Source organism: Myotis yumanensis, unplaced genomic scaffold (genome assembly GCF_028538775.1).
Source record: "Myotis yumanensis isolate MYYU_CA2020_CCGP unplaced genomic scaffold, mMyoYum1.0.hap1 SCAF_13, whole genome shotgun sequence".
Lineage (NCBI taxonomy): Eukaryota > Metazoa > Chordata > Mammalia > Chiroptera > Vespertilionidae > Myotis > Myotis yumanensis.
In genome coordinates this window covers 398474-425996 of record NW_027223764.1, presented here as the reverse complement: position 1 = coordinate 425996, position 27523 = coordinate 398474, and the positions used below count along the sequence as shown (strand labels likewise).

Here is a 27523-nt window from a genome sequence, read left to right as displayed (position 1 = left end):
TGCAGCCCACAGAAGGAAGCCCCACGTGGACGCGGGGTGCACACGTGTGGGGACCCCTCCCCTCCTCCCAAGCGAAGACGAGCCAGGAGCGCGGCCCGTGGGCTGCTGTGTCCATGTGTCTGCAGGCGCCTCCGGTGGTGACGCTGGTGTGGTGACGGGCTGCGCGGTGAGCCCTCCTGTCGCTGTGTCTCTGGTCGTGGGCTCTGTGGACGGGCTGCAGCCGGATCCTGCGCGGCCGGCCCCCCCCCGGGCCCCGCGCGCCGCCTCCGGGCCCAGGCCCCTCCGCCTCGTTCCTGTGTCGTCTACCTTCTCTCTCGCTCCCCTGTCTTCTAGGCCGCCGGGGTTAACACCACGGACAAGGAGATTGAGGTGCTCTATATTCGGAATGTAACTTTTGAGGATGCGGGGGAGTACACGTGCTTGGCGGGTAACTCTATCGGCATCTCCTTTCACTCTGCATGGTTGACAGTCCTGCCAGGTACATACCGCCTGCTCCCGCCTCGACTGGGTGCCCTGGGCGTGGTCCCCCTTCCTGGTGGGGTGCTATGGCGTCAACACGCTTCTGTCCTCAGAAACCGCCCCTCGCGTCTTTGCAGAAAGACTTGGAGAACGTCCACGACCCTCCCCCAGGATAGACGCCGTGGCCTGGGAAAGCCACGTGCAGTGAGGCCCCACGCACATGTGCACGGTCACGTGACGTGTCTCCCGCCCCCAGGGGACCTCATGCTCTCCGTGGGCCACGGAGTCGACGTGGAAAGTCGCCCCCCATCCCCGCGTCCCTTAAGGCGTGGAAGTTACGTGGTAGCACGCAAAGTAATCTGCTTTTCTCATTTTAAACTCCATTGTGCTCTGCACGTTGACTCCACGTTCCCTTTTTAACGAGACGTGAACAGACGACCCGGGCGAGGCGCCCGCGTGTGGGTGCACAGAAGCGGTGTGGTGCCCGCCTCGGGGCTCGGTGGCTCCCTGCATGTGACCCTGGGCGGGGCTTTCTGTCTGCCTTCCCCGCGGAGCATGCGCTGGCCTCTCGCTCGATGCTGCTTCTGCCCCATCAGCTGCCTCCTCGCTGCCGTCTGACTCCGTCGCACAGTGTCTGTCGGGTCAGACGAGCTGGGTCCCCGCCTGCTCCTGTCCTTTCCGTGGTGACTGTGCTGCTGGCCTACGTTCCATGGCGTTGCCAGTGCCTCCTCGTCGGCCTACGTGCCGCCTGCATGCTCGTGCCACACCCGGCAGGGGAGGGGATCGCTCCATGTGACACTGTGCGGCTGAGGGTGCTGACTGTCTTGCGAGCATTTTCCTGATGAAAACGTGTGAGCTTCAAGTCAGACCACAGCTCTCGTGTTCCCTGGTCCCGGGAACCTGCTCTGAGTGTTTGCTACGAGCAGCGAGGCCTCTGGCGTCGAGCTTGCTTGTCCTCGCCGCCCTGCGCGCCACGGGCGCCCGGTGGGCCGCCTTAACCAGCCTGCCCCGCAGCGCGGCGCACTAACCGAGAACGCGGTCCCAGGACAGCGCTGTGCAGATCCCTGCTCGTAGGTCAGCCATCGAGGCCCGAGGAGGGAGCACACGCTATTGGGACGGATACGAGAACGTGCTCACCTGAGTAACTACACGTGGACGCACACGCAACACCACTTCTGTTTTTCCTTTAAAAGTTGCAGTGATGTGTCAGTATAACCAGATGCACAAAAACGGTCCTGGGTGTTATTGCTGTTGCTGTTATTTTTATGTGCGAATCCTCACCTGAGGATATTTTCCCCTTGGTCTTCAGAGAGAGAGTGGAAGAGAGAGAGAGACAGGGAGAACATCGATGTCACCTTGGTTGGTTGCCTCCTGCACGCACCCTGACCGGGGCCCAGGCTGGGGAAGAGCCTGCGACCGAGGTACATTCCCTTGACCGGAACCGAACCCGGGACCCTTTGGTCCACAGGCTGATGCTCTGTTCACTGAGCCAGCTGCCTAGGGCAAAAATTGTATTGATGATCGATTAAGGACGATCACCGAGATGATTTGTGGCACGCAGACGATGCTTCTACGTCAGCAGCCAGCCCGCCTGCGTGTTAAATGCATCTGCTTGTCGAGTAGCATAACGAGCGAGGCTGCGCTCAGGAATTGGACCCCTTTGGGGCTGGCCAGCCTGCCCGGTGCGTCTCTACTCCGTTTCACACGGACCTGGGCGCATCTGAGCCCCCTTCCACCTCCCTGTGGGTGAGCCCCCTCCCACCTCCCTGTGGGTGAGCCCCCTCCCACCTCCCTGTGGGTGAGCCCCCTCCCCACCTCCCTGTGGGTGAGCCCCCTCCCACCTCCCTGTGGGTGAGCCCCCTCCCCACCTCCCTGTGGGTGAGCCCCTTCCCCACCTCCCTGTGGGTGAGCCCCCTCCCACCTCCCTGTGGGTGAGCCCCCTCCCACCTCCCTGTGGGTGAGCCCCTTCCCCACCTCCCTGTGGGTGAGCCCCCTCCCACCTCCCTGTGGGTGAGCCCCCTCCCCACCTCCCTGTGGGTGAGCCCCCTCCCCACCTCCCTGTGGGTGAGCCCCCTCCCACCTCCCTGTGGGTGAGCCCCCTCCCCACCTCCCTGTGGGTGAGCCCCCTCCCCACCTCCCTGTGGGTGAGCCCCCTCCCCACCTCCCTGTGGGTGAGCCCCCTCCCACCTCCCTGTGGGTGAGCCCCCTCCCACCTCCCTGTGGGTGAGCCCCCTCCCCACCTCCCTGTGGGTGAGCCCCCTCCCACCTCCCTGTGGGTGAGCCCCCTCCCCACCTCCCTGTGGGTGAGCCCCCTCCCACCTCCCTGTGGGTGAGCCCCCTCTCCACCTCCCTGTGGGTGAGCCCCCTCCCACCTCCCTGTGGGTGAGCCCCCTCCCCACCTCCCTGTGGGTGAGCCCCCTCCCACCTCCCTGTGGGTGAGCCCCCTCCCACCTCCCTGTGGGTGAGCCCCCTCCCACCTCCCTGTGGGTGAGCCCCCTCCCACCTCCCTGTGGGTGAGCCCCCTCCCCACCTCCCTTCGGGTGAGTTCGCCCACGCAGACAGGCACGGTCCCTTCAGACACACAGTGGGCCTCGTCGTATCTGAGGACTCGGTCTGCACGGGGAGCCCACGAGCACAGCCCTTCCTGTGGGTGCGGGTGCCCGGCCTGTCCTGCCTCCATGTGCCAGGTCTCAGAGTCCAGTCTGCCCTCCGTGCAAGGTGGCAGCCGGCCCTCGACCGCTGGGTTGCAGGGAGGAGTGGCGCCCGGGCCCTGGTGGCAGAGCGAGGGGCGTGGCAGGCGCAGGGCCTGGGCCGCTCGGCCGCGTTGAGGGTGCCATCGGAGGGCCCGTCCTGTGCATGCCCGCTGCCTCCAGTTGTGCCCGGACGCATCCGTCCAGCTCCTAACTGCGCCTGCTTACCCCCCTCCCGCGCCCGCCCAGCGCCCGTGCGGGAGAAGGAGCTGCCCGCGGCCCCCGACTACCTGGAGATCGCCATCTACTGCATCGGCGTGTTCCTCATCGCCTGCATGGTGGTGACGGTCGTCGTGTGCCGCATGAAGGCCTCGGCCAAGAAGCCCGACTTCAGCAGCCCGCCCGCCGTGCACAAGCTCTCCAAGCGCATCCCCCTGCGCAGACAGGTAACAGAAAGTAGATGGAGAGTTTGCAGAACCTACTGCGCGCCCAGCCCGCTCCTCGGTCTCCCTTCCCCTTGGCTGACGCCCCAGCTCCCAGGGGCTCCCAGTGCGAGCGGTTGGCCTGTGGCCGTCGGTCAGTGTGGGGAGCGCGGAGAGGCAGACCCCGACGCGTCCGATGGGTCCACGGCGTCGAGCTCCCAGGGCAAGTGAGCGCGAGAGGGCGAGGCTCGCGGAGCTAATCAGGACGAGGGGCACCAGCAGGGGGTGCGGGGGGGGGGCGCAGAGGGGTGCAGGGGGCAGGGCTGTGAGTTTGATGACACTCGGTGGCGTCTCTCTGAGGCTCAGGCCACTTTGTCCCTGTGATCGAATGCTCTTGCTTTTTGTGGGGTGAGGTGGGGCGGGGGGGGGGGGGGGGGGGGGAGACAGGCTTACTCCACTGGTTGGAAAGGGAGGGACTGTCGTTCCCGTCAACGTATTTTATTTTTGAATCCTCCCCCGAGGATATTTTTCCATTGATTTTAGAGAGAGTGGGAGAGAGAGGGAAAGACAGAGAAACCTCGATGAGAGAGACACGTTGATGGGCTGCCTCCTGCACGCAGCCCGACCAGGGCCCGGCCGGGGAGGAGCCTGTAAACGAAGTGCGTGCCCTTGACCGGAATCGAACCCGGGACCCTTGGGTCCGCAGGCCGACGCTCTATCCACTGAGCAACTCCGGCCGGGACTGGACTTATTTTTCTGAATTGAGGTCAGAAACCTGGGTCCCCGAGGTGCAGTTGAGCTACTGCTTGATTTAAACCGGCCGTGATGTCTTTCCAGACGGAGCTTTGGCTCCGTTGCTCCGATGCTTAAAATAGAATCGTGTGTGTATGTGTGCGCGCGCGCACATGTGTGTGTCTGTGTGTACGTGCATATGTATGTGTATGTGTGTATGTGTACGTGCATATGTGCGTGTATGTGTCTGTGTCTGTGTCTGTGTGCGCACGTGTGTGTATGTGTGTGTATGTCTGTCTGTCTGTGTGTACGTGCATATGTATGTGTATGTGTGTATGTGCACGTGCATGTGTATGTGCGTGCGTGCGTGTGTGCGTGTGTGCGTGTGTGCGTGTGCGTGTGTGTGGTGACTGGAGTCGGTCAGGGTGCGGCCGTGGGTTTGGGGCTCGCGTGGTTTCTATGCTGAACAGGCACCAGGCTGTCCGTCACCGTGTGCGGGGGCGTCAGTGGCCCGAGTGCTGGCTGAGCCCTGGTGGGCCTCGTGCTGCTCTGGGGGGGGGGGGGGGGGGGGTGGCGGGCCTCTGCCCTGGGCCTCCACCCTCCGCCCGGCAGAGCCGAGGGGACAGGCAGCCCTCATCTCTGTCCTCCGCGTCCGAGAGGCGGGCGGGCAGACAGATGTCCATGCACAGTGTCTCCTGGATCATTTGGAACTTGGTTCCAATAAAGGTCATTGTTTTTGAAATGAGTCACATGGCCCGTGCCCCGGCCCCGGGTCAGGGTGTGTTTGGCGGAGGTCACAGGTCACGGGGGCTTGTCGAGCGGCAGGCTCCTCCATCGCAGCCCGCGGCCGGGAGCGGAGCCAGGCATCTGCCGTGGAAGCGAGGCCTCCGGTTCTGAAGGGGTCGGTCCAGCGGGCGCCTCCCGGGACCGAAGGTGCCGTGACATGTTCTGGCCGAGGCCGCGGGGAGGATTAGGGACCAGATGGCCGCGGGGTCTGACGGGGCCTGGCCGCTCTCCTCCCAGAGTCGCGCTCCGGGCTCCGGGCCCAAAGGGCCTTGTCGAGCTCTGAGGCCGCATAGCCAGCAGGCCTTCCCGTGGGGCCAAGGGAGGGTTTGGGTGTGCGGTCGGGCGAGGGCTCAGGCTGCACGGAGAGCGAGGGAGGGCGTCTGCTGGGCCCACAAGAAGGCGTTGTTCTCAGGGATACCTCTGCCGTCTCCGGCCACGGCCACGGCCACGGCCACGGCAGCACCGACCCGCAGGGAGAGCTCAGCCCTCAGGACTGCCAGCCAGTCCCTTCAGGGGCCTCCCCCTCCCCTCCCCCTCCCCCTCCCCCTCCCCCTCCCTCTGCTGTTCCTGCACCATCAGCACGAGAGACTGGGCTTAGGCGGGTGACAGGGTGGTGCTCCCACCTCTCTTCTCCTTTTCTTTATTTTTTTAAATATGTTTATTGATGTCAGAGAGGAGGGAGAGAGAGAGAAACACCCATGATGAGAGAGGGTCACGGACTGGCTGCATCCTGCACGCCCCCGACTGGGGATCCAGCCAAAACCCGGGCGTGAGCCCCGCCGGAATCAAACCGGGACTCGAACCATGACCTCCTGGCTCACAGGTCGATGCTCCGCCCTGAGCCTCGGCCGGGCCGCCTCCTTTTCTAACGGGCGCCCCCCCAGAGGACTCCTGTCCTTTGGTGGAGCTCAGCCATCGCCCGTAATTATTTATCATCTTTTTTTTCTGCAACTGTTGCCAGCTCTTCCTTTTACTTCCTGTGAAGGGGCAGGCACCCTTCGACCCCGACTGGACCCCAGTTGTCACGGCTTCATTTCTCACCGGCCGGCCGCTGGCCTTTCTTCGGTCTGTCTCCACCTATGGGCTCCCCCCGCCCCCCGACTCCAGGGCCCCTCCCCCGCTCTCTCCCGCCCTCCTTCCTCTTTTCCTCTGGTCTCCCAGTGCCTGGTCTCACCTGTCACCTTCCCCACTGGCTCTGAGGCGACGGGCGGTGAGGGTCCGTTTGAAATGCGGTCGGGGAGTCTGGGTAAGAAAGCAGAGGAAGGCGGGCAGGTGCCGGTCCCCGGAGGGTAAATGTCGGGGAGACTCATTGGTTTGGGGGCACGCTGCCCGCTCAGCCCCTCGCAGCCGTCCGGTCCGAGTGGCTGTGCGGTTCCTGGCGAGGAGCACTGGTCCCCGAGCACAGCCCAAGGGGGTGGGGGGGGCAGGGAGGCCCGTCAGGCGTCTGGGACCGAGGTTGTTGGCCCGGAGCCGGAATGAAGGCCCCAGAGGCCGGCAGATGCGTCGATGAAAGAGAAAATTCCACCGGGATGCCAGGCGTGCCTTCACCTGGGCAGGTGAGCCTGTAACCGGACACCTGCGGACAGCCTGTCGCTAGGCAGTTCGGAGGCCCCCTTTCAGGCTGCCTGTGCCCCTCCCCCTGCCTCCTCCTCCTCCTCCTCCCCCTCCCCCTCCCCACAGGGTGGGTTCCCTTTCCCGGTGGAGCCTGAACTTACCTGCTTGGCCCCGACGCCGCCCCTGCCCCCTGAGCTCAGCGATGGCTGCTGTTAGAACTGGAGACGCGCCTCCTTGGTCCTGTCGTGTTTCCTGCTGGACGGTCACCAGCCTGTCCTGGACGCACCGACACCCGTCAGACATGTCAGCCTTTTTCCCCGAAAAGCCTTTCCCTCCGGTGCCGGGAGGGAACGCCCAGCGAGCGTTTACTTCCCAGGAGGCTTTGAGAGGCCCGATGGGCCCTTCAGGCTGCCGGCCGACGCTCTGTCCACGGAGCCGAGCCGCCAGGGCTCCCGAGGCTCACTGCCCGCCTTGCAGCTGAAACCGTGGCCCGGGGCGTGTCCGTCCCGGTCCGTGGAACGTCGCACGCAGGTGGGGCCTCTTCCCGCCGGGGCCTGTGCGTCTTGACGACCATGGAAGCTCTGGCTGCAGAGGCACTTGGGTAGCGAGTGGCCGGGGTGGCTTCGCGGGAAACCTGCCCTCCTGTGCGGGCGCCACGCCCTCCGCCCGTTCGGCCGTGTCCTCTCCGCCTCCGGGAGGCCGCACGCTCTGGGTGGCGAACGGAGGTTCTCGGCCCGAGTCAGCATTTCGGGGGCCTGTGTGGCCGGGGGTGTTGTGTCCTCAGGAACAAACACACAGACATCCCCCCCCCCGTGCCCTGTGAGGTGCCCGCCGGCCGCTCCTTCTAACCCGGTGGAAGGCGATAGCGGTGTCTTGGTGGCCCTTTAAAGAGAGAAGAGAAGAAAAAACCCACTTCCCTGCTTAATCCCCCGTCTGGCGGTGGAAACACACAGAAAGCGCATTTCGTTAAAAGCCTGATTTACGGCGCGCGGCGAAGAGATCCCGGGAAGGGGGCTGTGGACACGCAGCTCACACGCCCACGCCGCAGGGTCCGTGTGGGAAGGCGCGTGTTAGCGTGTGTTAGCGTGTGTTAGCGTGTCAGCGTTGTTGTTTATAAATAACATAGTTGCCACCATCAAGGGCATCTTTCAGTGAGATAAACAGGAAGCCCTGGAGTTGACCCAGGGAGTCTGACAGGAAGAGGTGCTTTGGGGCCAAGAGGGAAAGAAGTGATCACCCCGACGGTGCCGGATCCGTCTCCGGGTTCGGGGATGTCTCCAGAGAAGGAGGCCTGGCGACGACATGTGAACGGCCTGGAGAAGACATGCTCTGCCCCTCCCTCAGCTCCCAATCCTCCTCCAACACGGCTCAGCTTTTAAAAAAACTGTTGAGCCTCATCGGAGGATATTTCTCCATTGGTTTTTAGAGAGTAGAGGGGAGGGGGGAGAGAGACGTCGATGTGAGGGCACACGGATGGGTTGCCCCCTGCACGCACCCCGACCGGGTCAGGGATCGAGCCTGCAGCCCAGTGTGCCCCGGCGGGAATGGACCCTGGGCTCCTCCGCCCACAGTCCGGCGCTCTGTCCACTGCGCCAGGCGGGCCGGGCCCTCCTGCAACGGCACTGATGCCCCGGGAAGGCCAGCCTCCGGTGGGAGGGGCCGGGCCCGCCTGGGGCACTTGGTCATCCATTCGCTGTCCTGCCCCCCCCTTTGCTCCCTGCCTTGGACGGGTTGGTGGGCACAGCGGGAGGCGGCTGACCTGGGCCGGGGTGCCGGGGGCAGGACGAGGTGGGCGGGGAGCCGCTCTGCCTGTTCACGTTGAATCCCATGTTCCCACTGTCTTGGCCAAAGTCTTGGTCGTGGCTGACGGTCGGGGGGGGCGGGGGGAGCGGGCACGATTGGACCAGGCAGCCCCTGATTGGACCGGAGTGTGTGTGGTCCCGGAGAGGGCCTGCAGGGGGCCGTGCACGGACCTCATGGAGCCCAGCTCGGGGAAGGGCTGTGTTTAAGACACGAGCGGTTTTCAGCCTCGGCCGACAGGGGTGAGGGTCAGGGGGACACCTCCGTGAAGCCGTGCGCTCCCAGGAAGGCGAGGGGCCTTCCCAGGTGATTGTGGGTAAAGGTGTGTTTCTCTTTCTCTTGACTCTTCGTCCCACGTCTTCAAGGCTCTAGTTTCTGAAACCGAAGTTGACAAGAGGCCCTCGATTTTCCCGGATGGAAGGCCGGGGCGTTCCCAGGACTGGGGAGGAGCAGCGCCCCCCCCCCCCCCCGCCCCCGGGCCTGGGCCCAAGGTGACCTTGAGTAAAGGCCTTGGCGCCGCTGGGAAGCCTTTCAGGTTCAGAGCCTCCCTCGAGCCAGTTCCGGGCGATGTTCGCTCCCTTGACATTTTTCTTTCTTTTTTGTTAATCCTCACCTGAGGGTATTTCCCGTTGATCTTTAGAGAGAGGAAGAGAGGGAAAGACAGAGAGGAACATGGATGTGAGAGAAGCACATGGATTGGTTGCCTCCTGCCCACACCTGACCAGGGCCCGGGCCAGGGAGGAGCCTGCAACTGAGGCACATCCCCTGACTCGGATCGAACCCGGGACCCTGCGGTCTGCAGGCCGACGCTCTGTCCACTGAGCCACACCGGCCAGGGCTCGGCATGACATGTCAGCGACACAAAAAACATCCAAGAGCTGATGGTCCGAAGCACCACGTTGACCCCTGATCTGGGCTGGGCTGCGGGGAGAGCGGTCCTGGGGCCCCGGGGCGGGCGATTCCGGAGCAGTGACGCCCGTGGGGCTGTCTCCCGTCCTCGGTGACTGTCCTGGCGTGTTTGGAGCAGGCATGCGCACCCACATGGGACACCTGCCCTTCGGGACACGCGATTAGGATGCGATTTAGGCCCCCGTAGGCGGGAGGGCCGGGGCGTTGAGTCGGCGGGTTTGGGCCTTGAAGGAGTGACCGTGTCTAGCCCCTCGTGTCTTCCTTCCTGAGGGCTGACGGTCCGGCTGGGCTCTGGCCGGGCCCCAGCCCCCTCAGGGGGGGCCAGGGTTACACCTGTGTCTCTGGGTCTTGTATCCAGGTGTCGGCCGAGTCCAGCTCCTCCATGAACTCCAACACCCCCCTGGTGCGGATCACCACCCGCCTGTCGTCCGCGGCGGACACCCCCATGCTGGCGGGCGTCTCGGAGTACGAGCTGCCCGAGGACCCCAAGTGGGAGTTCCCCAGAGACAAGTGAGTACCTGGGGGGCACGTCCGCTGGACGGAGGCTCGGGAAGGAGTGGGGGGCTGGGTGGGCACGGCCTCTGCGTGGCCCTCACTTGCACGGTCTTGCTGTTGCGACGCCAGCAGGAGTGAGTGAGGTTATGGTTCTGAGGAACCACTCGGCCAGGGCTGGTCCCCAGACAAGACGGTGCCTTGTCGTCCGCTTTTCTTTTATTAACTCGCCGGACAGTTCAATCCCAGTCCAGGGCAGCAGGAGCGGGAGAGCCCCGTCCAGGAAAACATTCTCTGTTCTGCCCTCCGGTTACGGAACATGCTGCTCTGAGGTCCGCGTCTTTGGAGAAATTGGGTGTCGACTATGTCGTCTTAAGAATCTTTATCCAGCCCTGGCCAGTGTGGCTCGGTGGATAGAGCGTCGGCCTGCGGACTGAAGGGTCCCGGGTTCGATTGCGGTCAAGGCGCCTACCATGGTTGCAGGCTCCTCCCCAGCCCGGGCCCTGGTTGGGGAGCGTGCAGGACAGCGATATTTCTCTCTGTCTTTCCCTCCCTCTTCCACTCTCGCTGTATCAGTGGAAACATACTCTCGGGTGAGGATTAAAGAGAAAAGGAAGCTTTATCCGGTGTCACTGCTTCTGTTGGTTAACGCCCATCGGGCTGAAAGCTTCCGATACGGCACCGTTTCCCGTGATTCCCTGTGTTCTCCTTGTTGGATGACACAGGGATGCCCCAGGCGGGCCCCGTCCGAGGGCGGCCACCGGGCTCTGCTGACGGCATTGCTGGGAGCGGTCACTCCTGCTCTCGTTTCGGGCCCGTGTCAGCGGGGCTCTGTGGGGCGGGACCTGCGTCCTTGCCCTGCCCGCCAGAGGCCGGCCACCTGCGGGAGGTGCGGGATGCCTGATGCTCTGGACGTGGTTCCCGTACGAGCAGGTCAGGGGCAGCCCTCAGGGTTGGAGCCCGGCTCTCGGCTCCCACGAGCGTGTCACCCTTCGATTCCCTTCGTGTGGGTGACCTGGGAGCCCTGGACCACAGACCTTAAAGGGCTGGTGGGCAGCCGGGACCAGATGGTGAGAAGGCGCAGCTGGGGCCCGGCCGTGGCTGTGCCACCCGGGACGCCGCCGCCGCCAGTGCGGGCCTGTCGGTGCGAGCGGCGCGCTCCCGCCGGGCCGTGTGTGGAAAGTCTGAGCGCTAAACCTTTCAAAACAGGCTTGAGCCCCGGCGTGGGCGGGGCGCGTCCGTGAATGGAGGCATTGAGAGCCGCTTGTGAGACGGAGGCAGGGGCTGCACAAAGGGAGGATTGTTACGCCCGGGGTGGCCGGGCGCTGGGACATAAATTAGCCCTTTTTCCAATGCAAATGTTTATTTTCTGCCAAGACATTAAATTTAATTTCAGTTCAGCGTAGAAGCGGAGTGACCTCAGCGCAGCGTACGTTGCCCTGGGCCTTGGCCTGGCTTCTGCACGCCAGGCTGTGCCGCCACAAACACGCTCTCTACGCTGGGTCCCGCGCCGCGCGTGCGTGAGACGCCACGGTCACACGTGTCTCAGACACGGCTTCGTCCTGTGGCTTCTCGGAGGCCCGGGGACAAGATGTGGGCGTTAATAGGACGTGCCCAGCGCTTCCAAGTGGAGGAATTTAGTTTGCTGTGCTCACTCTGGATTGTCTTCATGATAATTTTGAGTTGTACGGCTTTCCAGGCTGTTACGTAACCCCCCCCCCCCCTAATTTTTAGATTTTTTTCCTTTTATTGAAAAACTAGAGAGATTCCTTGAAATGCATTTAAGATTCAGATCCTGTGTCTTGGCCCAGAATGTGAGTGTAAAACCCATTGGTATCTGAATAACAGTGACTTTAAAGACGAAGAAGGAAGCGGCGGGCGTGCGGGCTTTCTCGGGGATATTCTGAACGACGGATGTTTAGTAACGAGCTCCCCTTTGCCGGCTCTTAGGGCCGCCCGCGGCCAGGGTCCCTTCGGTCAGGAAAACAGACCGGAGCCCGAATGTGACACTTCATAGCCGTCCCCGCGTGAAGCCTCCAGGGCGTCACTAGGACACCCGGGCGTGTGGCCGTCGTGTTAGTTCCATACGATCAGCGCCCGAGCTCGGGCTGGAAGCTGGCCCTGCTGGTCCTGACCTTTCCCGGCCGCCCCCCCGCCCGGTGCTGGTGCTAATCCCCGTCCCCACGCAGGCTGACGCTGGGCAAGCCCCTGGGCGAAGGCTGCTTCGGGCAAGTGGTCATGGCCGAGGCCGTGGGCGTGGACAAGGACAAGCCCAAGGAGGCGGTCACCGTGGCCGTGAAGATGCTGAAAGGTGAGTGGGGGCAGGGATGGGGCCGGGGGGCAGGGAGGGGACCGGGGGGCGGGGGGACGCCTTATTGAGAAAGTTCCTTTGGTCGCGTGAGCTCTGACCTGGCAGGGGTCAGAGGGCACATAGCTGACCTCGGGGGTGAGGGGTTTTCAGGATGAATCAGCAGCTCGGAGACGGTTTATCCTGAGCTGTGTGCGCTTTTTAAAAAAGCCAGTTTGGCTCAGTTTTCCCTGGCTGGTTGCTAAGTGGTTAGAGCGTCGGCCTGTAGACCCAAGGGTCCCGGGTTCGATTCCCAGTCAAGGGCGGGTACCTCTATTGTAAGTTCCACGTGCGGGAGGCAGCCAGTTGATGTGTCTCTCGCATCGATGTTTCTCTCTCTCTGCCCCCCCCCGCCCCCCACTTTCTAGAAATCAACAGAAAAAGTATCCTCTGGTGAGGATTTAAAAAATGATAATAAAAAAGAAAAGCCAGTTTTGTCAAAGCCAAGCCGCACATTTGCGAGCTCGGCCGGAAGAGAGCCGGCCTCGGCCCGAGAGGCCTAAATCCACGCCAGTCCTGACTTCTGACCCCAAATTAGCCGTTGGACGCGGGCGGGCAGTTTGTTCCCGCCTGGGCCTTTGCCCCCGACCCACAGGGCAGGGATGGTGGGGGAGTCCCCTCTGGCTCTGACACTCAATTTCATGCTGTTTGAACCTTGAACCCAGTGCTGGGCAGCTCCCCGCAGCGGCCGAGAGTGCAGGGTGGGGAGCGTCCGGCCCTCGGAATCATTGGGTCTGGCCCTGCCAAGGTGGTCACAGGCGGGGCTCCAAATGCAATATGCCTAGGGGCTTTTTCATAGCAACATAAATTTTCTAAGAAGGATTTTTTAAATTGATTTCAGAGAAGACAGGAGAGGGAGGGAGGAAGGGAAGGAGAGAGAGAGAGAGGCATCTATGATGAGAGAGAATCACTGACCGGCTGCCTCCTGCACACCCCACACCAGGGATCTAGCCCACAACCCGGGCCTGTGCCCTGATCGGCCTCGTGGTTCATAGGTCGACGCTCAACCACTGAGCCGGCTGGGCCATAGCACATTAGCTTCTATTCAGTGAGTTATGTCCACGGGACGATGTTGTAAATACCCGCGTGGCCGTGGCAGAACCGAGGCCCCCCTCCCCCCGTGGGAGGCGTGGGACGGGTTTAACGCCCTGACGTTCGCAGATGACGCCACGGAGAAGGACCTCTCGGACCTGGTGTCCGAGATGGAGATGATGAAGATGATCGGGAAGCACAAGAACATCATTAACCTGCTGGGCGCCTGCACGCAGGACGGTGCGTGGGGCACGGCCGTGGCGGCCTCTCTGGGGGGCGGGGACGGGGGACGAGCTCCCGGGCACCTCACGTGCATGTAGGAGGCTCTGTTACAGTCCCCGGAGGGAGCTGTCCCTGGGGCCGGGGGCCGGGGCCTGGGGGGAGGTGGGCGCTGGGTGACTGCGGATGAGGGGCCTGCAGGGCCTGGCGTGTGGGGCGCCCCCCACGGAGCTGGGGGACGGCCGACCCCTGGGGCTTCTGTGACGTGCGCGCCGAGAGAAGGTTCTCAGAGTCAGACCCTCGGCTTTGGCCGACGTGTCCTGTGAAGGTGGGGGTTGAGGAAGCCAGGGTTGTTGTTTTTTAAAAATATTTTCTTTTCCTGGCCCAAGGATATTTTCCCACAGGTTTTTAGAGAGAGTGGAAGGGGGGGGAGAGACGGAGAGAAACATCGATGTGAGAGAGACACATGGATTGGTTGCCTCCTGCATGTGCCCCGACCTGTGACCTCGGTTGCAGGGATCGAGTACGTGCCCTTGACCGGTCGAACCCGGAACCTTCCGTCTGAGGGAGCCTGTCTGTCCCCCCAGGGCCCCTCTACGTCATCGTGGAATACGCCGCCAAGGGCAACCTCCGGGAGTACCTCCGGGCGCGGCGGCCGCCCGGGATGGAGTACTCCTATGACATCAACCACGTGCCCGAGGAGCAGATGACCTTCAAGGACCTGGTGTCCTGCACCTACCAGCTGGCCCGGGGCATGGAGTACCTGGCGTCCCAGAAGGCGAGTGCGGCCGCGTGCTCCCGGGCGGGAGGGGGCGGGTTCCGCTGGACAGGAAGCAGGCGCTGGGCCCGCCTTTGCTGCCAGGCCCTGGCCTGTCTCGTGCGACCGGGAAGTCCTGGGGGCGTCCGTCACATTGGGGTCCACAGCCCGCGCAGCCCCTCACGTGACCTTTGGGGACACGTGAGATGAGCGGAGGGCCACCTGCCCTGAGCCCGGGGGCATGGCCGTCCCAGAGGCGGTGGCCAGGGCCCGAGCGGACACGCTGCCTTTAGCTGATGGTGGGGCTTGTTTGTTTCAGGGTCGGTGGGGGTCTGGACGTGGGCTTTCGGTGTCGTGTTTACGGTGTAGAGGCTGGAAATGGAGATCATGGGAGGTGCTGCGTCAGAGTCCTGGGTGTCCTCGGGGTTTATTTGTCGAACTGACTAGCAAGAGCCCCCCCCCCCCCCCGGGGGGGAGCAGGCAGGTCCCCCGGGAGCCCTGCATTCCAGGAATGCCGCCTGCAGTGGAACTCGAAGCATCCGAGTTATTCCGGGAGCAGCTAGCCAGGTGCCCAGGTGTCCTGGGGCCATTGAGCCCGCACCTGGGGCGGGGGTGGGGGGGCTGCATGGTGACCTCCTGGGGCTCAGGTGAGTCTGACCTCCCTGCCTGGAGCCTGGGGCCACCTCGGGACTCGCCCGGCCCCCAAGGAAGAGAGGCCTTTGGCGGGCGTGGCCCTGCCAGTCCCACCGAGCGAGGCAGCCCTGGTCGGGTCACCGGCCGGGGGGGGGGGGGGGGGGGGGGGCCTGGATTGGCTCTCGCAGAGAAGAGGGTGGAGGTCAGAGGCTGGAGGTCATGTCCTGGTGTTTCTGCTCCGAGCCCTGATGTGTGGCCAGAGCCCAGTGGGTCCCACTGACCACACGCCGGCCAAACGCTCCGAGCTGGTGTCGGCGGGAGCTCTCCACCTGGGGAGCTGGGCCCAGGCCTTGGGGTTCACTGTGAAGAGGCCTCCTAACCCTGGGCCGGCACAGGCGCCTGGGGCAACCTGCTCTCCCTGGTCTGAGCTCAGCCCCATCCAGGGTCCACGGAAGCAAGAGAATGGGGTGTGGGGGGGACAGAAGGGAATTTCGGATTCATTCCTCCCGGAGAGTGTGGCTGCTGCTTTCTAATCGGCTGTTTGGTCGCAGCCGTTGGGAGGGCGGTGGGACAGGTCGGATGTCGGAGGAGTGACCAGGAGGCGGAGGCCCCTCAGCGCCTCTGGGTCCGGCGGTGGCGGCCGCAGAGCAGGTGCGAGGAGGAGAGATGGGGTGGTCCGCGCGGAGCCCGAGTGAGGCGCGGTGCCGTCAGCCGCAGGGAGAGAGAGCGGGCGCGGCCGGCCTGCGCTCTGGATAGGGTCTCATACGCTCACTTTTAACTGGAAAGGAAGCGAGTGTTCGGCCTCAGATGTTACCAGAAATGCGCCTGTTTCTTTTTCAGGCCCGAAGCCTCCTAACACGAGTGTTTCTCTCTCCGTTTCAGTGTATCCACCGGGACTTGGCGGCCAGAAATGTCCTGGTGACGGAGAACAACGTGATGAAAATAGCCGACTTCGGGCTGGCCAGGGACATCAACAACATCGACTATTACAAGAAGACCACGAACGTGAGTGCTGGCAGCCGCCGGGGGGAGGGGCGTGGCCCGGAACGTTCCAGAAGGAGCGATGGGTGCTCCGAGCTGGAAGCCCGGACGGGGCGCCTTCACCCGCCCCCGGTGCCTCGTCCTTGTCTTGCTCCTCACACACTCCCCCACGGCGACGTGTTAACGGGTCGTGTGGTGAGACCCCTGTGCGCGGAGAGTCAGCCGCCTCTCGCCCTCCGGGGGCTCTGGGTCCAGACCTTCCTACCGACCAGCAGGGCTCGGAGCTTCTGGTCAGCGTTCCCTCCAGACGCTGGTCAGGGAGAACCACAGCCCTGAGTGTTTCCGAATCCGCACCCTGTCATGGCGTGTAGTCCCCGTTCTGTGTAGTCCTCATGGCGTGTAGTCCTCATTGTGTGTGGTCCTCATGGCGTGTAGTCCCCGTTGCGTGTAGTCCTCATGGCGTGTAGTCCCCGTTGCGTGTGGTCCTCATGGCGTGTAGTCCCCGTTGTGTGTGGTCCTCATGGCGTGTAGTCCCCGTTGCGTGTAGTCCTCATGGCGTGTAGTCCCCGTTGCGTGTAGTCCTCATTGTGTGTAGTCCCCGTTGTGTGTGGTCCTCATGGCGTGTAGTCCCCGTTGTGTGTGGTCCTCATGGCGTGTAGTCCTCATGGCGTGTAGTCCTCGTTGTGTGTAGTTCCTGTTGTGTGTGGTCCTCATGGCGTGTAGTCCTCATGGCGTGTAGTCCTCGTTGCGTGTAGTCCCCGTTGTGTGTAGTCCCCATTGCGTGTAGTCCCCGTTGCGTGTAGTCCTCTTTGTGTGTAGTCCCCATTGCGTGTAGTCCCCGTTGTGTGTAGTCCTCATGGCGTGTAGTCCTCTTTGTGTGTAGTCCCCGTTGTGTGTGGTCCCCTTTGCGTGTAGTCCCCGTTGCGTGTAGTCCTCTTTGTGTGTAGTCCCCGTTGCGTGTAGTCCTCTTTGTGTGTAGTTCCCGTTGCGTGTAGTACCCGTTGTGTGTAGTCCCCGTTGCATGTAGTCTTTGTTGTGTGTAGTACTCGTTGTGTGTAATCCTCGTTGTGTGTAGTCCCCATTGTGTGTAGTCCCCGTTGAGTGTGGTCCCCGTTGCGTGTGGTCCCCGTTGCGTGTGGTCCCCGTTGCGTGTAGTCCCCATTGCATGTAGTCCCTGTTGCGTGTAGTCCTCATGGCGTGTAGTCCCTGTTGTGTGTGGTCTTTGTTGCGTGTAAACGGGTTCCAACGTGTGGGTGTTTCCTTTCTCCCGCACGCGCAGGGGCGGCTTCCTGTCAAGTGGATGGCTCCGGAGGCCCTTTTCGACCGCGTGTACACGCATCAGAGTGACGTGTAAGTGATCCCTTCCCCGCTTCTCCCTGCGTCAGTTGCAAACCCGGTGTACACGCTGCACCTTCCTCGGCGCCCGCTGCATGTCCCACGTTCAGGGAAGCTGCCGGAAGGGGCGGCACACAGGACGGCCTTAGGAGGCCGGTAACCCGTGGCTGTTGCTAATCGGCCTGGCTTCCGAGTGCCCCCCGCCCCCGACTTCATTCACGATGTGCAGCTCAGAGCCGCGTTCTCGCTGGCCAAGCTGCCGGCGTGGTCTCGGCTCCCTCGCCGAAGGTGTGAATTGAGCCCCGGGAAACGGTCCGGGTCTTGCTGCCTGAACCGCCTCCCCCCAGCGGCCCCCTTGGTGGCTGAGGCGGGAGCCTCCGTGCCCTGTGGGGCTCCGCGGCCGCCGGGCCTCTGAGCCTCGGGAGGCAGCTCGCCGGCCGCGTGTTGACCGCGGCCCATCCTGGCAGGTTGTAGCCCTGGGTCGGTCACGTGGGCGGCAGAGCTGGGTGGACGGGCCCAGGAGGTGAGATCTTCGTGTTGCAAACACTGCACTGAAGACGAGTAAGGTTGAGAGTGACCGAAGGAAAACACCCAACAATCCGAAACCAAAGAGAGAAGGTGATGCTTGGCCGTCACCGTCCGTCATCGGCGGGGGTTCCCTGGGGACCCCCAGTCCTGTTTCTGGAGATGCTCGGGGGCAGGAGGGCACGTGGGGGCCTGCAGGAGGCACAGGCCGCTGGTCCTGGAACAAGACGCGCGGGCGTTTCTGCCGGACGGGCACGCCGGGCGGCCTGGGCCGGCGGTGAGTGACCTCGCTCTCTCCTTGCGCAGCTGGTCCTTCGGGGTGCTGATGTGGGAGATCTTCACCCTCGGGGGCTCCCCCTACCCGGGGATCCCCGTGGAGGAGCTGTTCAAGCTGCTGAAGGAGGGGCACAGGATGGACAAGCCGGCCAACTGCACCAACGAGCTGTAAGGGGGCGTCTGTCCGGGCTCCCCTCCCCGCCCCGGCCCCCCTCCATCCCGGGCTCCCCTCCATCCCCGGCTCCCCTCCATCCCGGGCTCCCCTCCATCCCGGGCTCCCCTCCATCCCCGGCCCCCCTCCATCCCGGGCTCCCCTCCATCCCGGGATCCCCTCCATCCCGGGCTCCCCTCCATCCCGGCCCCCCTCCATCCCGGGATCCCCTCCATCCCGGCCCCCCTCCATCCCGGCTCCCCTCCATCCCGGGCTCCCCCCCCCGCCCCGGCCCCCCTCCATCCCGGGCACCCCGCCCCGCCCCGGCCCCCCTCCATCCCGGGCTCCCCTCCATCCCAGCCCCCCTCCATCCCGGGCTCCCCTCCATCCCGGGCTCCCCTCCATCCCGGGCTCCCTCCATCCCGGCCCCCCTCCATCCTGGGCTCCCCCAGACGGAGACAGATTCCACCCGGCCGCAGGCCTGTCTGGGAGAGAGCGTTCTGGGGTGCAGGCAGCCACCTTTCAATCGGGGTGTCGGGCTGCCCGGCCAGGGCTCCGCTTCCCGAGTGACGTGGGCCCTGTGCTGGGCTTTGCCGTTGACCCTCCTCAGAGTGGCGGGAAGATAGACCTGCCCCGTCACGCACACGCACACGCACACGCACACGCATAGGCACATGCACACGCACACGCACACGCACACGCACACACACAAGCTAGGAAGCCACGGGGCTGCCCAGCTGAGCACAGGATCAGAGGACCAGCCCGGCCTCCCCTCAGTGCTTGGCCCCGGCCCAGCGTGTGGAGGCCCCGGCCCATGTGCAGCGCGTGGAGGCCGGTGCTTCTGCAGCCCCTCTGGGACCATGCAAACTGCTGCTGTAGTTTGACATCGACCGCATTTCCTAGTTCGTCTCCAGTTGCCTGCGGTTCGACCCGCACTTTTGTGCAGAGAATTGAACACTGGCCAGAGCCTTCCTTAGCGTTTCGATGTGACTGTAAAACCAGGAGAGACCTGACCCGCGCCGGGGGGGGGGAAGGATGGTGTTTGTGACGTGTCTTGCCCGCCCTCCCCTGGGATTAGCTGAGAGTGGGGTGCACCGGGGCCTGTGGGCTGTGGGGTGTCCTTTCGGGGGGCTCACTCGGCGGCTCCGTCTCCGCAGGTACATGATGATGAGGGACTGCTGGCACGCGGTGCCCTCGCAGCGGCCGACCTTCAAGCAGCTGGTGGAGGACCTGGACCGGGTGCTCACGCTCACCACCAACGAGGTAAGCGCCCTCGTGCCCGGCTTCTGGCCTGGCGCTCCGCGTCGTAAACACACCTGCCCTGTCCGAGTCCGGGTGCCGTCCATCATCAGGCCAGGGGTCAGGCAGGGGCCAGGCAGGGGTCAGGCAGGGGCCAGCAGGTTAACCTGTGCTCTCCCAGGTCCTGGTTTTCCTCAGCTGCGTGGTGAGCGTCTGACTCACACAACCAGAGCCTGCGGGCCCTGCGCGAGCCGCCCCTCCCCATGGTGTTCCGGTGCTGGGCCCGAGGTGTGTGTGCGTGTGTATGTATGAATGTGTGTGCACGTGTGTGTGTGTGTGTGTGTGTGTGTGTGTGTGTGCCTGTGCATGCACGTATGTGGATGCTGGTAACCGGGGTGCGAGCTGCGGATGCTCAGGTCTTGATGGGCGTGATGCGTGGAGGCCTCGCCCCTCCCGCTTCCAGACAACACGGGAGCCGTCAGTCCCTCCCGGCCCCGCCTGGCGAGGCGTGTGGCTCGCGGCCTCATCCGTGTGCACATAAATGTCCACACGTGTCACAACAAGTGACCACTGGGATGTTTAAGGGAAAACTGGCACCTTTTGCTAAAATACTTATTTTCTAGAAAATATGTGGAATCAGTGCCCATGGTTCCTCATTGTCTGAATTGAGAAAGAAAACAATAGATTTAAATGTTTGAATAATACACGTCATGGCTTCAGCCAGCACCTTGTCGGGGGTCTGACTGTCTGGGAGGGGAGAGGCTGCGCTTCAGGGAGCGCGGGTGCCCTGCAGGGGCCGAGGGACGGCCTCGCCGGGAAACAGCCTTCTTCTCCCCCCAGCGGTGTTTCCAGTGTCAGTGCCTCAGCCCCGGGCGTGGGGTCCGGGACGTGGGGTCTGAGCCGAGCGTGGGCGGCTGGGGCGTCACGGAGCCTCCAGGTCGGCGAGCTGATGGCCGGGCTCAGGGCTGCGTGTCATGTTTACATTTCCCGTGGGCCGTGCGGGCCGAGGCCACACCAGCGCCCGGTGAAGCCGCGGCTACAAAACCCGTCCCTTCCCGTCTGAAAATCACTGCCAGATGCTCCGGGAAAACGGTTCCATTTAGGACGAAGTTTCACTTTTATCGTCGTCAGCAAAGCGCTGGCTTGATGTGGTGGCTTCTTCCCGGCGGGTGGTTACCGCGGAGGCCGTGGGGGCGGCCGCAGCCCCGTCGGATGGGACTCGCTCTCGCCAGGCCTGGCGGTGGATCGGGGTGGGGGCGGGGGTGGTTTTTTGTCTTTTCGATGTTCAGCTGCCAGCATTCTGTGGGCTCCTTTCTGACAACCCGACCGGCTGCTTGTGCTGTGTCTGCACTTCTCGCCGCCTCTCGGCATAGGCTGGGGGAGGGGGCCCTGGCTCCGGGTGTGGGAGCGACACCCCGATGCCCTGCCCCAGGAGGCAGTGGGGCCCGGGGGCTCCCGTTCAGGGGTCTCTCTGTAATGTCAGGGTTGGGGGGGGCAGGAAGGACAACACGGGGGCCACGTGGTCTCTGTCGCCACAGCTCTGCTCTGCCTGGACCCAGGAAGCGGCCACAGACGCTGCGTCAACCAACACGCGTGTCCGTGTTCTGGGGAAGCTGGATGGACCCTCACATGTCATTTTATAGCATTTTAAAGCCCTGAGACATTTTTTAAAAACATTTTTTTGGTTAATCCTCACCTGAGGATATTTTTCCATTGATTTTTAGAGAGAGTGGAAGGGATGGGGAGAGACAGAGAGAGAGAAACATCGATGTGAGAGAGACTCATCGATTGGTTGCCTCCTGTACACACCCTGCCAGGGCCCGGGCCGGGGAGGAGCCCGCAACCCGGGCCTGTGCCCTAGACCAGGAATTGAACCCTGACCTCATGGTTCATAGGTTGACGCTCAGCCCCTGAGCCACATGGCCGGGCTGGGCTAGAATTTGAGCCCCGTGCGCCCGGGAGGGGACAGAGGAGAGTGAGCAAGTCCTTGGGCCGAGCGCCTCCAGCCCAGCTGGGCTCACCGTTCCCCACGGGTCAGCGTCCATCGGTGACGGTTGTAACACAAAGCCGAGGGCCGGCCGCCTAGAGGGGATGGGGCTGCGGCCAAGGAGGTCGCTGTGCAGCCGGGGAGGGGGGGGGCGCGCGGCTGGCGGCTGGGTCTCAACCCTTCAAGGTGCCCTGTCCCGTCCCAGCTCCCGGGCCAACCTCTCGAGAGCCTGCGTTTGGAATAAAAGGCCTCTCCTCCCTTCTGTCAGGAACACCTGGGCCTGGGCAGCCCCTCAGCGTCCTCACCCGTTACCCAGCCCGAGAGGAGATAAACCTCTCTCTCGTCCCGGCTGGTGTGGTTCAGTGGATAGAGCCTGCGGACTAAAAGGTCCCGGGTTTGATTCCCGGTCAGGGCACAGGCCCGGGTTGCGGGTTCGATCCCCAGTGGGGGGCGTGCAGGAGGCAGCCGACCCATGACTCTCTCTCATCATGGATGTTTCTCTCTCTCTCTCCCTCTCCCTTCCTCTCTGACATCAATAAAAATATCTTTAAAAACAACAACAGAAATAACAGGCCCCTGTCCTTCCCCCAGGAGTACCTGGACCTCAGCCAGCCCCTGGAGCAGTACTCGCCCAGCTACCCCGACACCAGGAGCTCCTGCTCGTCGGGCGACGACTCCGTCTTCTCCCCGGACCCCATGCCCTACGAGCCCTGCCTCCCGCAGTACCCGCCTGTCAACGGCAGCGTGGACACCTGAGCGGGCGTGTGTCCCGCCCCCTCCCGGCAGGGCCTGCCCGGAGCTGTGTCTCCGACTGTACATATGGACCGGAGGGCGCGCCGCTGGGAGAGTCCGCGGCAGGCGTGTAAAGATGACGCCGTCGGAAACCTGTCGTCTTCGCCAGGGGAAGAGGGACGTTTCCGGGGCAACGGAGGGCCGCCGTGGGACCGCACGCCCGTCGCCCGCCACCCGCCACCCGCCGGGCCGGCTGTGGGCCAGCCGGACTCAGGAGACAGACGCGCGTCTGACCTCGTTGTGAATGTTGTAAGAAGGGGAGCAGGGGAGGCGGCGCACGCACAGGGCACAGAGGGCACAGAGGTGCTGGGTGTATGTACATAGACGCAAATTATGTATAAATATATATTATATATTTACAAGGAATTATTTTTTGTATTGATTTTAAATGGATGTCGCAGTGCACCTGGAAAATCGGTCTTTTTTTTTTTTTTTAAAAAATAGCTATTTGCTAAATGCTGTTCTTACCCGGAGTTTCCTAATTTTCACCGAGCAGCGGTGGGAGGTACTTTTGCTTTCAGGGAAAATGGTATAAAACATTAATTTATTAATGGATTGGTAATATACAAAACAATTAATCATTTATAGTTTTTTGTTTTTAATTTAAGTGGCATTTCTCTGCGGGCGAGTTGACTGGCTGCTCCGACGTGGCTGGTGGCCGGGTCCCTTGATGAGAGACCTGGTGGCAGATCTGACCGGTGGGGAGGTGAGGTTCGGGGGTTCGAGCTCTGCTGCCGGGGCCGTCAGACCGCCTGCAGGAGCCGGGGCTCGGGCGAGGGTGTTGGTGGGCGGCTTGGTCATGGGCGCCCGTGGCCGCTCCCGGCTCCTGCCAGGCGGGTGGGACCAGCTCCTCACACAGCTGCCCTCGCCGGCCTCGCCTCCCGCGGCGGCCCTGCCCGCGGCGCAGCCGTCAGATGGGCCTGTGTTCTCGTCGGGGATTGGGTAGCGGCTCCCAGGTTCGTGGGCGGCAGAGCAGCTCTTAGGGTCTCCATGACTCACCGTGGGGAACGGAGACGCCGGTTCTTCCGCTGAGCATTTGGGGTCCCATCCATCTTGTTAAGGGGTGGCTTCCGGCGGCTCCAGGCGGCCTCGCCAGCGGGTCCGGCCGGTCCGGCGGCAGAGGAAGCGTATTTCCCACTGAGGGTCCCGTGCGAAAGGACTGTTTTGCTTCCGAAACGCCCCTCACGCTGCGGTCGCCGCGCGCCACGCATGCAGAATACACTGACTGTACGTGCCAGGGCCTTGGGGAAAGTATTTAATAAAACCTGTTAATTTTTATACTGACAATAAAATGTCTCTGCAGATATTAACGTTAACAAACAGAATAAACGTCGCAGCTTATTTTTTTACACTCGTGTCTCGCCCGGTGGTTTCCTGGGCTGGGGGGGGGGGGGGGTGGTGGAGGGGCGGTGCTGTTCGCTGGGGCAGGAGGCGGCATGGGGGTCGGGTTTGTTACAAACAGGGGCCTGCGGGGGGGGGGGGGGGGTGGCCGGGGCCGGTGCCCAGGACACGGGGGCCCCAGGGAGGTGGGTTCCTCACAGGCTGCAGGGCACCATCTCCTTCCTGGGCTTCCCGGCTCCCCGAGGACCAGGTGGGGGTGGTGAGGGGCAGAGCTTTTCCAAGCTGCGGGCGGGGGGGCAGGGGGCAGGGGGTGTGTGCAGGGGGGTGCGGAGTGGGGGCACGGAGCGGGTCCCACAGGAAGGGGACGCCTGGGGGTGCAGGAAGACACTCGGCAGCCGGTCTCGGCTCCGTGGGGCCCGGCCACCAGTGCTGGGAACGAGAGGTCGGTCCGCTCGCTGCTCCGTGTGCGTGGCCGGGGCAGGGGGTGCGAGGGCTCTGCTCTCACAGGCGGGAGCTTGAGGTTCCCCGGGCCCCCTGCCTGGGAAACGGTCGAGTCAACCAGGCGGCAGCCGTGCGCGGCGCCCGGAGAAACGACCGTCGAGATCGCGGCCGAATCGGACTGTTGACCTCTTGCTGCTGGTGACGTGGCACCTCGTGGATCTGTCTGGACCTTCATCTCAACCTTGAAACGGTTCCACCACCTCGGGCGGACCAGGGGCCCGCAGGGCGGCTCAGCCGCAGGCGTCCTCTGTTTCCTTTTACGAATGTGCGTCTGTGATGATGTTCTCAGTGCACCCCCGAGGCTGTGCAACCATCCCCACCACCTGACTCGGGGGCCTTTCACCCCAAAAGAGCCCTGTACCAGTTAGCAAGCACTCCAACCACCCCCCCCACCCCCCCAGCCCTGGCCACCACCCAGCCGCCCGGCCTGTGGCGCTGCCTGCGCTGCCGTTTCACGTAGACGGAGTCGCGTGCGTGGTGTTCGGTCTGGCTTCTGTCACTCGGCCTCGTGTTTGAGACCCGCCCTCGTGGCCGCATCTCCCAGAGCCTCATTCCTCTGTTGCCGATTCGTGTTCCGTTGTGTGGATTGTACGTTTGGGCGTGTCCACTTTTTGGCCATTAAGGACAGAGCTGCTGTGAACATGCGTGTGCAAGTTTTTTAAAAAAATGTATTTTTATTGATTTTGGGGAGAGAGAGAAACATCAATGATGAGAGGGAATCATGGACGGGCTGCCTCCTGCACGCCCCCCACTGGGGATGGAGCCTGCAACCCGGGCCTGTGCCCTGACAGAATTGAACTCTGACCTCCTGGTTCCTAGGTCGACGCTCACCCACGGAGCCACGCTGGCCGGGCCAGGTACAGGTTTGTGTGGGGACACAGCTTGCATCCTCCTGGGGGTCTGTCCCCCGCCCAGCGGGCCTGCTGGGCCGGCGGGTTCCTGTTTCACCTCGTGAGGGTCTGCTTTCCACGGCGGTTGCACCCTTGACACGCACCAGCGATGCGGGAGTCCCGATGTCCCCGTCCGTGACCGTGTGTCCGCGTTTATCGCAGCCTCGTCCTCTGGGGTGAAATGTCTGCCTAAGAACCTGGTAGCTGAGGTGCCATCGGACCCTGGATCAAAGCTGATCCTCCCACCGACTGGGGTTTCCCAGAACAAGACTCCTCGCGGTTATAGGCCTGGCGCTGGCTCTTAGCGTGTGGCCTCACCAGCCCAGGGGCTCAGCGCAGCCGCGTGGAGCCGACGTGTGGGGGGCTCGGCCACGTGAAAGCGAGCGATTCCTGGGTGGCAGGCTTTTCCGAGAAAGCCTGGGGAGTGTGAGTGTGTGTGAGTGAGCGTGCGAGTGTGAGCGTGCGTGTGTGTGAGTGTGAGCGTACGTGTGAGCGTGGTGTGAGTGAGCGTGTGAGTGTGCGAGCGTGTGTGTGAGTCAGTGTGAGAGTGAGCGTGCGTGTGAGTGTGAGAGTGAGCGTGCGTGTGAGAGTGTGAGTGTGTGTGTGTGTGTGTGTGTGTGAGTGTGAGCGTGTGAGCGTGAGCGGGCTGCGGGGCTGAACGCCGTTGCTTGTGCTCACACTTGGAGCCTCCTCGTCCCTACGGGGATGTATTTGCCTTGTGATGTTTTCGGAGCTGAACACGTTTCTCTTCTCTCGCGTCTCGTCCCCCGGAAGCCTGGAAGCGACGGGGCTGGCGGGAGGCAGAGCTGCCGGCCCGAGTGCCACGGGAAGGGCCCTCTGTGTCCTCGTTTCCGTGGGGTTGCGGGGGTGGGGGGAGTGGGGGGGCCTTGAAGTTGCCCCCAGTCCTGGGGGGTCACACAGGTGCTGCCGGGGACAGCGGACACGGGACAGTCAGCGTCGACCGGTCAGGAGCCCAGCGGCTCTGGGGACCCGGAGTAGAGTCAGCGTCCTCCGCTCTGGGAGGGGCCAGACCCCGTGAGACCCACTGGGGTCACGTCCGCCCCCACCTCACCCCAAAGGCATTTCTATGTCTTAAGTCCGTGAAAACGAGGCTCAAAGTGTTTTAAAACCACCGTAAAGTTACGTTTACAGCATTCGGCCTGTTACGTCCCCTTTTTTTAAACAAAGTTTGCCCTGTAAACACTGCCAGGCGGTGCCTGTAAAGCTTTACGGGACGATTCAGCACTTTCATTTATTTATTTAATATATTTCTAATTATTTCAGAGAGGAAGGGGGAGGGGGAGAGAGAAACGTCAGTGAGAGAGGATCATGGACCGGCTGCCTCCTGCACGCCCCTCACTGGGGATCCAGCCGGCAACCCGGGCTGTGCCCTGACGGGAACCGAACCCTGACCTCCTGGCTCATAGGTCGACGCTCAGCCCCTGAGCCACGTGACCGGGTGGCTTGTACATGTTTAAAGGTTGAAAGAAAAGACAGAAGGTCCATCTGGTGGCCCATGAAGATCTCAGGGGCCGGGAGGGGAGGTGTCTGGGCGCCCGGCCGGCGTCCACCGTGCGCTGTGCACCAGGGATTGTGTTCCGTGGTTGCAACAGAGACCGCCTGGCCCACGACGGCTGCGAATGTCACACTCGATTGGCCTTTGCCGGCAGCCGGTGACCCCGGCAGAGGGAGCGGGTCAGGCCCCGGCAGGTGGCGTGGGGTGGGGACAGGCGCAGACCCGAGGCCCTGAACGCGGGGACGCTGTCGGGAGGGGGTGCCTGCAGGGGAGGCGGCGGGCGTGACGGCACAGAAGGTGGTGCTGGCCCCGCGGGGGTTGGTCCTCTGAGGATGCTCTCAGTGACGTGTCTGAACGGGCCCTCCTGGCGCCGCGTCTCCCCGACGGGACGCCGTGTAGCGACATGCCCGGCGCTGCCAGACCAGGTTGCCGCAGAGACCCGCCCGCCGAGGCTAAACAAACACGCGCTCCCCCGAGGGAGGGGGCGCGAGGCTGAGGCCGAGGCGGAGCTGAGGGGTGCTTGTTTGGCAGGAAGTAAAGCTGACCTCCCCCAGCGACGGGAGGAGGGGTGGGGAGGGGGGCACCTCACACTGTCACCCCCCTGAGCCTGGCAGGGCGGGCACACTGGGGTCAGGGCAGGTGGGCAGGCGCCCGGGCTCAGGGCAGAGGGCCCGAGGTGCGGTCACGCTGGCCCGGTTCTATTTCCCGTCGCTCCCGTGTCTTGCGCGCAAGGAGGTGCCCGTGGAAAAGGTGGGCAGTCCCGGGACAGGGCACGGGGGGGGCCGCCGTCTCCCCTGGACACAGGACTCCGCGCGACCGAGTTAACGTCATCGTAAGGGCAGCCAGTCCTGGCCGGGTTTGCTCAGTGGATAGCGTGCCGGCCTGCGGACGGAAGGGTCCCGGGTTCGATTCCGGTCAAGGGCACGTACCTCGGTTGCAGGCTCCTCCCTGGCCTGAGCCCTGGCTGGGGCTCGCGCAGGAGGCAACCCATCGATGTGTCCCTCTCACACGGATGTTTCTCTCTGCCTCTCCCTCCCTCCCACTCTCTATATCTGCAGTGGGATCGTTGCTGCGGGTCCGGCTGCTGGAGGCTGGCAGGGCCAGGGCCACCTGCTCCATCAGTCAGCACGCAGGTCCCGCCCCCACCCGCACTCGGA

General features: G+C 63.4%; 1 protein-coding gene across 6 annotated transcripts in view; it reads left to right on the top strand.

The window, feature by feature from the left end:
• FGFR2 (fibroblast growth factor receptor 2) overlaps nt 1-23467 on the top strand; it is a 75590-nt gene extending 52123 nt beyond the window's left edge. For 2 of the 6 annotated variants that reach the window (XM_070431998.1, XM_070432002.1), the window contains 11 exons: nt 334-478; nt 3399-3602; nt 9712-9862; nt 12034-12155; nt 13353-13463; nt 14030-14220; nt 15715-15837; nt 17093-17163; nt 17980-18117; nt 19258-19363; nt 21918-23467. In XM_070431998.1, coding sequence (XP_070288099.1) covers nt 334-478; nt 3399-3602; nt 9712-9862; nt 12034-12155; nt 13353-13463; nt 14030-14220; nt 15715-15837; nt 17093-17163; nt 17980-18117; nt 19258-19363; nt 21918-22082 — 1527 coding nt within the window. In that variant the 3' untranslated portion in view covers nt 22083-23467. Of the gene's footprint in view, nt 1-333; nt 479-3398; nt 3603-9710; nt 9863-12033; nt 12156-13352; nt 13464-14029; nt 14221-15714; nt 15838-17092; nt 17164-17979; nt 18118-19257; nt 19364-21917 lie in introns of all 6 variants that reach the window. The other 4 variants (XM_070431997.1, XM_070432001.1, XM_070432000.1 and 1 more) reach the window with 3 other exon arrangements.
• Nucleotides 23468-27523: the final 4056 nt, after the last annotated feature.